The 13,388-nt window shown below is 41.0% G+C and overlaps 1 protein-coding gene across 1 annotated transcript; it reads left to right on the top strand.

Moving 5' to 3' along the window:
- Positions 1 to 4,383: 4,383 nt before the first annotated feature.
- LOC127922665 (ryanodine receptor 2-like) lies at positions 4,384 to 9,746 on the top strand (the record flags this gene model as incomplete). The annotated part of the gene is made up of 3 exons (XM_052506548.1): positions 4,384 to 4,489; positions 5,161 to 5,307; positions 9,469 to 9,746. Coding segments are annotated over 3 exons (531 nt in total), but the record flags the coding sequence as incomplete, so codon positions are not given.
- Positions 9,747 to 13,388: the final 3,642 nt, after the last annotated feature.

Raw genomic sequence — 13,388 nt, 5'->3', positions numbered from 1 at the left:
AGTCTGTTAAATGAATCTCTATCACCAGTCTGTTAAATGAATCACCAGTCTGTTAAAATGAATCTCTACCCAGTCTGTTAAATGAATCACCAGTCTGTTAAATGAATCACCAGTCTGTTAAATGAATCACCAGTCTGTTAAATGAATCACCAGTCTGTTAAATGAATCACCAGTCTATCACCAGTCTGTTAAAATGAATCACCAGTCTGTTAAATGAATCACCAGTCTGTTAAATGAATCACCAGTCTGTTAAATGAATATCTATCACCAGTCTGTTAAATGAATCACCAGTCTGTTAAATGAATCACCAGTCTGTTAAATGAATCTCTATCACCAGTCTGTTAAATGAATCACCAGTCTGTTAAATGAATCACCAGTCTGTTAAATGAATCACCAGTCTGTTAAATGAATCTCTATCACCAGTCTGTTAAATGAAGCTCTATCACCAGTCTGTTAAATGAATCTCTATCACCAGTCTGTTAAATGAATCTCTATCACCAGTCTGTTAAATGAATCTCTATCACCAGTCTGTTAAATGAATCTCTATCACCAGTCTGTTAAATGAATCTCTATCACCAGTCTGTTAAATGAATCACCAGTCTGTTAAATGAATCTCTATCACCAGTCTGTTAAATGAATCTCTATCACCAGTCTGTTAAATGAATCTCTATCACCAGTCTGTTAAATGAATCTCTATCACCAGTCTGTTAAATGAATCTCTATCACCAGTCTGTTAAATGAATCTCTATCACCAGTCTGTTAAATGAAGCTCTATCACCAGTCTGTTAAATGAATCACCAGTCTGTTAAATGAATCTCTAACACCAGTCTGTTAAATGAATCTCTATCACCAGTCTGTTAAATGAATATCTATCACCAGTCTGTTAAATGAATCACCAGTCTGTTAAATGAATCTATATCACCAGTCTGTTAAATGAATCACCAGTCTGTTAAATGAATCTCTATCACCAGTCTGTTAAATGAGTCTCTATCACCAGTCTGTTAAATGAATCACCAGTCTGTTAAATGAATCTCTATCACCAGTCTGTTAAATGAGTCTCTATCACCAGTCTGTTAAATGAATCACCAGTCTGTTAAATGAAGCTCTATCACCAGTCTGTTAAATTAAGCTCTATCACCAGTCTGTTAAATGAATCACCAGTCTGTTAAATGAATCTCTATCACCAGTCTGTTAAATGAGTCTCTATCACCAGTCTGTTAAATGAATCACCAGTCTGTTAAATGAAGCTCTATCACCAGTCTGTTAAATGAAGCTCTATCACCAGTCTGTTAAATTAATCTCTATCACCAGTCTGTTAAATGAATCTCTATCACCAGTCTGTTAAATTAAGCTCTATCACCAGTCTGTTAAATGAAGCTCTATCACCAGTCTGTTAAATGAATCACCAGTCTGTTAAATGAAGCTCTATCACCAGTCTGTTAAATTAATCTCTATCACCAGTCTGTTAAATGAATCTCTATCACCAGTCTGTTAAATTAAGCTCTATCACCAGTCTGTTAAATGAAGCTCTATCACCAGTCTGTTAAATGAATCACCAGTCTGTTAAATGAAGCTCTATCATCAGTCTGTTAAATGAATCACCAGTCTGTTAAATTAAGCTCTATCACCAGTCTGTTAAATGAATCTCTATCACCAGTCTGTTAAATGAGTCTCTATCACCAGTCTGTTAAATGAATCACCAGTCTGTTAAATGAAGCTCTATCACCAGTCTGTTAAATGAATCTCTATCACCAGTCTGTTAAATGAATCACCAGTCTGTTAAATGAAGCTCTATCACCAGTATGTTAAATGAATCTCTATCACCAGTCTGTTAAATGAATCACCAGTCTGTTAAATTAATCTCTTTCACCAGTCTGTTAAATGAATCTCTATCACCAGTCTGTTAAATGAATCACCAGTCTGTTAAATGAATCTCTATCACCAGTCTGTTAAATGAATCACCAGTGTGTTAAATGAATCTCTATCACCAGTCTGTTAAATGAATCACCAGTCTGTTAAATGAATCTCTATCACCAGTCTGTTAAATGAATCACCAGTCTGTTAAATGAATCTCTATCACCAGTCTGTTAAATGAAGCTCTATCACCAGTCTGTTAAATGAATCTCTATCACCAGTCTGTTAAATGAATCTCTATCACCAGTCTGTTAAATGAATCTCTATCACCAGTCTGTTAAATGAATCTCTATCACCAGTCTGTTAAATGAAGCTCTATCACCAGTCTGTTAAATGAAGCTCTATCACCAGTCTGTTAAATGAATCTCTATCACCAGTCTGTTAAATGAAGCTCTATCACCAGTCTGTTAAATGAATCTCTATCACCAGTCTGTTAAATGAATCTCTATCACCAGTCTGTTAAATGAATCTCTATCACCAGTCTGTTAAATGAAGCTCTATCACCAGTCTGTTAAATGAATCACCAGTCTGTTAAATGAATCACCAGTCTGTTAAATGAATCTCTATCACCAGTCTGTTAAATGAATCTCTATCACCAGTCTGTTAAATGAATCACCAGTCTGTTAAATGAATCTATATCACCAGTCTGTTAAATGAATCACCAGTCTGTTAAATGAATCTCTATCACCAGTCTGTTAAATGAGTCTCTATCACCAGTCTGTTAAATGAATCACCAGTCTGTTAAATTAATCTCTATCACCAGTCTGTTAAATGAATCACCAGTCTGTTAAATGAAGCTCTATCACCAGTCTGTTAAATGAATCACCAGTCTGTTAAATGAATCTCTATCACCAGTCTGTTAAATGAGTCTCTATCACCAGTCTGTTAAATGAATCACCAGTCTGTTAAATGAAGCTCTATCACCAGTCTGTTAAATTAAGCTCTATCACCAGTCTGTTAAATGAATCACCAGTCTGTTAAATGAATCTCTATCACCAGTCTGTTAAATGAATCTCTATCACCAGTCTGTTAAATGAATCACCAGTCTGTTAAATGAATCTCTCTCACCAGTCTGTTAAATGAATCTCTATCACCAGTCTGTTAAATGAATCTCTATCACCAGTCTGTTAAATGAATCACCAGTCTGTTAAATGAAGCTCTATCACCAGTCTGTTAAATGAAGCTCTATCACCAGTCTGTTAAATTAATCACCAGTCTGTTAAATGAATCTCTATCACCAGTCTGTTAAATTAAGCTCTATCACCAGTCTGTTAAATGAAGCTCTATCACCAGTCTGTTAAATGAATCACCAGTCTGTTAAATGAAGCTCTATCACCAGTCTGTTAAATTAATCTCTATCACCAGTCTGTTAAATGAATCTCTATCACCAGTCTGTTAAATTAAGCTCTATCACCAGTCTGTTAAATGAAGCTCTATCACCAGTCTGTTAAATGAATCACCAGTCTGTTAAATGAAGCTCTATCATCAGTCTGTTAAATGAATCACCAGTCTGTTAAATGAAGCTCTATCACCAGTCTGTTAAATGAATCTCTATCACCAGTCTGTTAAATGAGTCTCTATCACCAGTCTGTTAAATGAATCACCAGTCTGTTAAATGAAGCTCTATCACCAGTCTGTTAAATGAATCTCTATCACCAGTCTGTTAAATGAATCACCAGTCTGTTAAATGAAGCTCTATCACCAGTATGTTAAATGAATCTCTATCACCAGTCTGTTAAATGAATCACCAGTCTGTTAAATTAATCTCTTTCACCAGTCTGTTAAATGAATCTCTATCACCAGTCTGTTAAATGAATCACCAGTCTGTTAAATGAATCTCTATCACCAGTCTGTTAAATGAATCACCAGTGTGTTAAATGAATCTCTATCACCAGTCTGTTAAATGAATCACCAGTCTGTTAAATGAATCTCTATCACCAGTCTGTTAAATGAATCACCAGTCTGTTAAATGAATCTCTATCACCAGTCTGTTAAATGAATCTCTATCACCAGTCTGTTAAATGAATCTCTATCACCAGTCTGTTAAATGAATCTCTATCACCAGTCTGTTAAATGAATCTCTATCACCAGTCTGTTAAATGAATCACCAGTCTGTTAAATGAATCTCTATCACCAGTCTGTTAAATGAATCACCAGTCTGTTAAATGAATCTCTATCACCAGTCTGTTAAATGAATCTCTATCACCAGTCTGTTAAATGAATCTCTATCACCAGTCTGTTAAATGAATCTCTATCACCAGTCTGTTAAATGAATCTCTATCACCAGTCTGTTAAATGAATCTCTATCACCAGTCTGTTAAATGAATCACCAGTCTGTTAAATGAATCTCTATCACCAGTCTGTTAAATGAATCTCTATCACCAGTCTGTTAAATGAATCTCTATCACCAGTCTGTTAAATGAATCACCAGTCTGTTAAATGAATCTCTATCACTCTATCTCCTCTCAGATCAACATGCTGCTGAGCTTTAAGGACGAGAAGGTGGACTGTCCCTGTCCAGAACACATCAGAGAACAGCTTGTAGACTTCCATGAGGACCTGATGACACACTGTGGTATGTCTGTTTCACACTGTAGCACCGGGACACCTCCCATTTAGTTTCTTTACCGTAACCAGGCCAGCCAAGAACAGCTCGGCTCAGTTTGGGCTCAGTTGTGAGCTTTATTGAAGTCATTACCCAGGCCAGCCAAGAATAGCTCGGCTCGGCTTGGTTTGGCTCAGTTGTGAGTTTCATTGAACTCATTACCCAGGCCAGCCAAGAATAGCTCGGCTCGGCTTGGTTTGGCTCAGTTGTGAGTTTCATTGAACTCATTACCCAGGCCAGCCAAGAATAGCTCGGCTCGGCTTGGTTTGGCTCAGTTGTGAGTTTCATTGAAGTCATTATGGTGACATTGAATTCATATCTTAAGGGTATTAAACCCAGTAGTTAGTTGACATTGAATTCATATCTTAAGGGTATTAAACCCAGTAGTTAGTTGACATTGAATTCATATCTTAAGGGTATTAAACCCAGTAGTTAGTTGACATTGAATTCATATCTTAAGGGTATTAAACCCAGTAGTTAGTTGACATTGAATTCATATCTTAAGGGTATTAAACCCAGTAGTTAGTTGACATTGAATTCATATCTTAAGGGTATTAAACCCAGTAGTTAGTTGACCTTGAATTAATCTGTTAACAGTATTCAACCCAGAGTTAACACGCTACCTGTCCTTCTGTCGTCAGGCATAGAGATCGACGAGGACAAGCTGAACGAGGCAGACAGTGACTTCACCATCCGAGGAAGACTCATGTCTCTGGTGGAGAAGGTGGTCTACCTGAAGAAAAAGATGACTTTCATGCCGAAGAACAAGAAGAAAGATAAGAAACCCAGTAAGTCTTCTCTCTGTAGGACACAGTGTTACAGACAGCCTTCTCTCTGTAGGACACAGTGTTACAGACAGCCTTCTCTCTGTAGGACACAGTGTTACAGACAGCCTTCTCTCTGTAGGACACAGTGTTACAGACAGCCTTCTCTCTGTAGGACACAGTTTACAGACAGCCTCATATCTGTAGGACACAGTGTTACAGACAGCCCTTCTCTGTAGGACACAGTGTTACAGACAGCCTTCTCTCTGTAGGACACAGTGTTACAGACAGCCTTCTCTCTGTAGGACACAGTGTTACAGACAGCCTTCTCTCTGTAGGACACAGTGTTACAGACAGCCTTCTCTGTAGGACACAGTGTTACAGACAGCATTCTGTCTGTAGGACAGGTGTTACAGAAAGCATTCTCTCTGTAGGACACAGTGTTACAGACAGCCTTCTCTCTGTAGGACACAGTGTTACAGACAGCCTTCTCTCTGTAGGACACAGTGTTACAGACAGCATTCTCTCTGTAGGACACAGTGTTACAGACAGCCTTCTCTCTGTAGGACACAGTGTTACAGACAGCCTTCTTCTCTCTGTAGGACACAGTGTTACAGACAGCCTTCTCTCTGTAGGACACAGTGTTACAGACAGCCTTCTCTCTGTAGGACACAGTGTTACAGACAGCCTTCTCTCTGTAGGACACAGTGTTACAGACAGCCTTCTGTAGGGACACAGTGTTACAGACAGCCTTCTCTGTAGGACACAGTGTTACAGACAGCCTTCTCTCTGTAGGACACAGTGTTACAGACAGCCTTCTCTCTGTAGGACACAGTGTTACAGACAGCCTTCTCTCTGTAGCACACAGTGACAGCACTAACAGATCTGGCATCAGGTATGAGTTGATTAGACAGCACTAACAGATCTGGCATCAGGTAGGAGTTGATGAGACAACACTAACAGATCTGGCATCAGGTATGAGTTGATTAGACAGCACTAACAGATCTGGCATCAGGTAGGAGTTGATTAGACAGCACTAACAGATCTGGCATCAGGTAGGAGTTGATTAGACAGCACTAACAGATCTGGCATCAGGTATGAGTTGGTGAGACAGCACTAACAGATCTGGCATCAGGTATGAGTTGGTCAGACAGCACTAACAGATCTGGCATCAGGTAGGAGTTGATGAGACAGCACTAACAGATCTGGCATCAGGTATGAGTTAATGAGACAGCACTAACAGATCTGGCATCAGGTAGGAGTTGATTAGACAGCACTAACAGATCTGGCATCAGGTAGGAGTTGATTAGACAGCACTAACAGATCTGGCATTAGGTAGGAGTTGATTAGACAGCACTAACAGATCTGGCATTAGGTATGAGTTGATTAGACAGCACTAACAGATCTGGCATCAGGTAGGAGTTGATTAGACAGCACTAACAGATCTGGCATCAGGTATGAGTTGATTAGACAGCACTAACAGATCTGGCATCAGGTATGAGTTGGTGAGACAGCACTAACAGATCTGGCATCAGGTATGAGTTGGTGAGACAGCACTAACAGATCTGGCATCAGGTATGAGTTGATTAGACAGCACTAACAGATCTGGCATCAGGTAGGAGTTGATTAGACAACACTAACAGATCTGGCATCAGGTATGAGTTGATTAGACAGCACTAACAGATCTGGCATCAGGTAGGAGTTGATTAGACAGCACTAACAGATCTGGCATCAGGTATGAGTTGATTAGACATCACTTACAGATCTGGCATCAGGTATGAGTTGATTAGACATCACTTACAGATCTGGCATCAGGTATGAGTTGGTGAGACAGCACTAACAGATCTGGCATCAGGTATGAGTTGGTTAGACAGCACTAACAGATCTGGCATCAGGTATGAGTTGGTGAGACAGCACTAACAGATCTGGCATCAGGTATGAGTTGATTAGACATCACTTACAGATCTGGCATCAGGTATGAGTTGATTAGACATCACTTACAGATCTGGCATCAGGTATGAGTTGGTGAGACAGCACTAACAGATCTGGCATCAGGTAGGAGTTGATTAGACAGCACTAACAGATCTGGCATCAGGTAGGAGTTGATTAGACATCACTTACAGATCTGGCATCAGGTAGGAGTTGATTAGACAGCACTAACAGATCTGGCATCAGGTAGGAGTTGATTAGACAGCACTAACAGATCTGGCATTAGGTATGAGTTGATTAGACAGCACTAACAGATCTGGCATTAGGTATGAGTTGATTAGACAGCACTAACAGATCTGGCATCAGGTAGGAGTTGATTAGACAGCACTAACAGATCTGGCATCAGGTAGGAGTTGATTAGACAGCACTAACAGATCTGGCATCAGGTAGGAGTTGATTAGACAGCACTAACAGATCTGGCATCAGGTATGAGTTGGTGAGACAGCACTAACAGATCTGGCATCAGGTATGAGTTGGTTAGACAGCACTAACAGATCTGGCATCAGGTATGAGTTGATTAGACAGCACTAACAGATCTGGCATCAGGTATGAGTTGGTTAGACATCACTAACAGATCTGGCATCAGGTATGAGTTGGTGAGACAGCACTAACAGATCTGGCATCAGGTATGAGTTGATTAGACAGCACTAACAGATCTGGCATCAGGTAGGAGTTGATTAGACAGCACTAACAGATCTGGCATCAGGTATGAGTTGATTAGACAGCACTAACAGATCTGGCATCAGGTATGAGTTGATTAGACATCACTTACAGATCTGGCATCAGGTATGAGTTGATTAGACATCACTTACAGATCTGGCATCAGGTAGGAGTTGATTAGACATCACTAACAGATCTGGCATCAGGTATGAGTTGATTAGACAGCACTTACAGATCTGGCATCAGGTATGAGTTGATTAGACAGCACTAACAGATCTGGCATCAGGTAGGAATTGATTAGACATCACTTACAGTTCTGGCATCAGGTAGGAGTTGATTAGACAGCACTAACAGATCTGGCATCAGGTAGGAGTTGATTAGACAGCACTAACAGATCTGGCATCAGGTATGAGTTGATTAGACAGCACTAACATATCTGGCATTAGGTATGAGTTGATTAGACAGCACTAACAGATCTGGCATCAGGTAGGAGTTGATTAGACAGCACTAACAGATCTGGCATCAGGTAGGAGTTGATTAGACAGCACTAACAGATCTGGCATCAGGTAGGAGTTGATTAGACAGCACTAACAGATCTGGCATCAGGTATGAGTTGGTGAGACAGCACTAACAGATCTGGCATCAGGTATGAGTTGGTTAGACAGCACTAACAGATCTGGCATCAGGTATGAGTTGATTAGACAGCACTAACAGATCTGGCATCAGGTAGGAGTTGATTAGACAGCACTAACAGATCTGGCATCAGGTAGGAGTTGATTAGACAGCACTAACAGATCTGGCATCAGGTAGGAGTTGATTAGACAGCACTAACAGATCTGGCATCAGGTATGAGTTGATTAGACAGCACTAACAGATCTGGCATCAGGTATGAGTTGGTGAGACAGCACTAACAAATCTGGCATCAGGTATGAGTTGGTGAGACAGCACTAACAGATCTGGCATTAGGTATGAGTTGATTAGACAGCACTAACAGATCTGGCATCAGGTAGGAGTTGATTAGACAGCACTAACAGATCTGGCATCAGGTAGGAGTTGATTAGACATCACTTACAGATCTGGCATCAGGTATGAGTTGATTAGACATCACTTACAGATCTGGCATAAGGTATGAGTTGGTTAGACAGCACTAACAGATCTGGCATCAGGCTGGTCCTTTTCTCTGTCTGTCTGTCTGTCTGTCTGTCTGTCTGTCTGTCTGTCTGTCTGTCTGTCTGTCTGTCTGTCTGTCTGTCTGTCTCTCTGTCTCTCTCTCTCTCTCTCTCTCTGTCTCTCTCTCTCTCTCTCTCTCTCTCTCTCTCTCTCTCTCTCTCTCTCTCTCTCTCTGCTCTCTCTCTCTCTCTCTGTCTCTGTGTCTCTGTCTGAATAGAGAGGGTAGACCATTAGTCCTTGTCCAGTGCTGTGTGTCTGAATCTAGACCATTAGTGTCCCAGTGCTGTCTGAATAGAGAGAGTAGACCATTAGTCCTTGTCCCAGTGCTGTGTGTCTGACCGTGCTGCGTTGCCTCCGGTCCTTCAGGCACGTTGCAGCAGCTGATCAGTGAGACCATGGTACGCTGGGCCCAGGAGAGCATCATGGAGGACCCAGAGCTGATCAGAGCCATGTTTGTCCTACTCCACCGTCAGTACGAAGGCATCGGGGGCCAGGTCCGGGCCCTGCCCAAGGCCTACACCATCAACTCAGTCTCCGTAGAGGACACCATCAAACTGCTGGCGTCGCTGGGACAGATCAGATCGCTGTTGTCTGTACGCATGGGGCGTGAGGAGGAGAAACTGATGATCAGAGGGCTGGGGTAAGGGCTCTACACTACACACTACACACTACATACTACATACTACACACTACACACTACACACTACATACTACACACTACACACTACACACTACACACTACACACTACATACTACACACTACATACTACACACTACATACTACACACTACACACTACACACTACACACTACACACTACACACTACATACTACACACTACACACTACACACTACACACTACACACTACACACTACACACTACACACTACATACTACACACTACATACTACACACTACATACTACACTACACACTACACACACACTACACACTACACACTACACACTACACACTACACACTACACACTACATACTACACACTACACACTACACACTACATACTACATACTACATACTAACCCTTCAGCATGGGGCGTGAGGAGGAGAAACTGATGATCAGAGGGCTGGGGTAAGGGCTCTACACTACACACTACATACTACATACTACACACTACACACTACACACTACACACTACACACTACACACTACACACTACATACTACACACTACATACTACATACTAACCCTTCAGCATGGGGCGTGAGGAGGAGAAACTGATGATCAGAGGGCTGGGGTAAGGGCTCTACACTACACACTACATACTACATACTACACACTACACACTACACACTACACACTACATACTACACACTACACACTACACACTACATACTACACACTACACACTACACACTACATACTACACACTACACACTACACACTACATACTACACACTACACACTACACACTACACACTACACACTACACACTACACACTACACACTACACACTACATACTACATACTACATACTAACCCTTCAGCATGGGGCGTGAGGAGGAGAAACTGATGATCAGAGGGCTGGGGTAAGGGCTCTACACTACATACTAGATACTACATACTACACACTACATACTAACTGGGGTAAGGGCTCTACACTACACACTACACACTACATACTACACACTACACACTACACACTACACACTACACACTACATACTACACACTACACACTACATACTACATACTACACACTACACACTACACACTACACACTACACACTACATACTACACACTACACACTACACACTACACACTACATACTACACACTACATACACACTACACACTACACACTACACACTACATACTACATACTACATACACTACACTACACTACACACTACACACACACTACACACTACATACTACACACTACATACTACACACTACATACTACACACTACACACTACATAGAAACTACACTACATACTACATACTACATACTACACATACATACTACACACTACACACTACACACTACACATACTACACACTACATACTACACACTACATACTACATACTACACACTACATACTACACACTACACATACTACATACTACATACTACATACTACACACTACATACTACACACTACACACTACACACTACATACTACACACTACACACTACACACTACATACTACACACTACATACTACATACTACACTACTACACACACTACACACTACATACTACACACACTACACACTACACACTACACACTACATACTACATACTACACACTACACACTGGGGGTAAGGGCACACTACACACTACACACTACTACATACTACACACTACATACTACACACTACATACTACACACACACTACTACATACTACACACTACACACTACACACTACATACTACACACTACACACTACACACTACACACTACACACTACACACTACATACTACACACTACACACTACACACTACATACTACACACTACACACACTACACACTACATACTACACACTACATACTACACACTACATACTACACACTACATACTACACACTACACACTACACACTACAACTACACACTACATACTACTTCAGCATGGGGCGTGAGGAGGAGAAACTGATGATCAGAGGGCTGGGGTAAGGGCTCTACACTACACACTACATACTACATACTACACACACTACACACTACACACTACACACATACATACTACACACTACACACTACACACTACACACTACATACTACACACTACACACTACACACTACACACTACACACACTACACTACACTACACACTACACACTACACACTACACACTACATACTACACACTACACACTACACACTACACACTGACACTACACACTACATACTACACACTACATACTACACACTACATACTACACACTACACACACTACACACTACACACTACACACTACATACTACACACTACATACTACACACTACACTACATACTACACACTACATACTAACCCTTCAGCATGGGGCGTGAGGAGGAGAAACTGATGATCAGAGGGCTGGGGTAAGAGCTCTACACTACATACTACACACATACTACACTACATACTACACACTACACACTACATACTAACACTGGGGTAAGGGCTACACACTACACACTACACACTACACACTACATACTACACACTCTACACACACTACATACTACACACTACACACTACATACACACTACATACACTGGGTAAGGGCTCTACACACTACACACACACTACATACTACACACTACACACTACATACTACTGGGGTAAGGGCTCTACACTACACACTACACACTACACTACACACTACACACTACACACTACACACTACACACTACACACTACACACTACACACTACATACTACACACACTACACACTACACACTACACACTACACACTACACACTACATACTACACACTACATACTACACACTACATACTACACACTACACACTACACACTACACACTACACACTACATACTACACACTACATACTACATACTACACACTACACACTACACACTACACACTACACACTACACACTACATACTACACACACTACATACACACATACACACTACACTACACTACATACTACACACACTACATACTACACACTACACACTACATACTACACACTACATACTAACCTACTTCAGCATGGGGCGTGAGGAGGAGAAACTGATGATCAGAGGGCTGGGGTAAGGGCTCTACACTACATACTAGATACTACACACTACACACTACACACTACACACTACACACTACACACTACATACTACACACTACACACTACACACTACACACTACATACTACACACTACATACTACATACTACATACTACACACTACACACTACATACTACACACTACACACTACACACTACACACTACATACTAACTGGGGTAAGGGCTCTACACTACACACTAGATACTACATACTACACACTACACACTACACACTACACACTACACACTACACTCTACACACTACACACTACACACTACATACTAACTGGGGTAAGGGCTCTACACTACACACTAGATACTACATACTACACACTACACACTACACACTACACACTACATACTAACTGGGGTAAGGGCTCTACACTACACACTAGATACTACATACTACACACTACACACTACACACTACACACTACACACTACACACTACATACTAACAGCACTGGGGTAGGGCTAGGATGACTCACTGGGGTACAGACTCACTACACTACACACTACACACTACA

The sequence above is a fragment of the Oncorhynchus keta genome, unplaced genomic scaffold (assembly GCF_023373465.1).
Source record: "Oncorhynchus keta strain PuntledgeMale-10-30-2019 unplaced genomic scaffold, Oket_V2 Un_contig_26628_pilon_pilon, whole genome shotgun sequence".
NCBI classification, from domain to species: Eukaryota; Metazoa; Chordata; class Actinopteri; order Salmoniformes; family Salmonidae; genus Oncorhynchus; species Oncorhynchus keta.
Note: the sequence above shows the minus strand (reverse complement) of the source record. Positions and strands in the feature narration are given on the sequence as shown.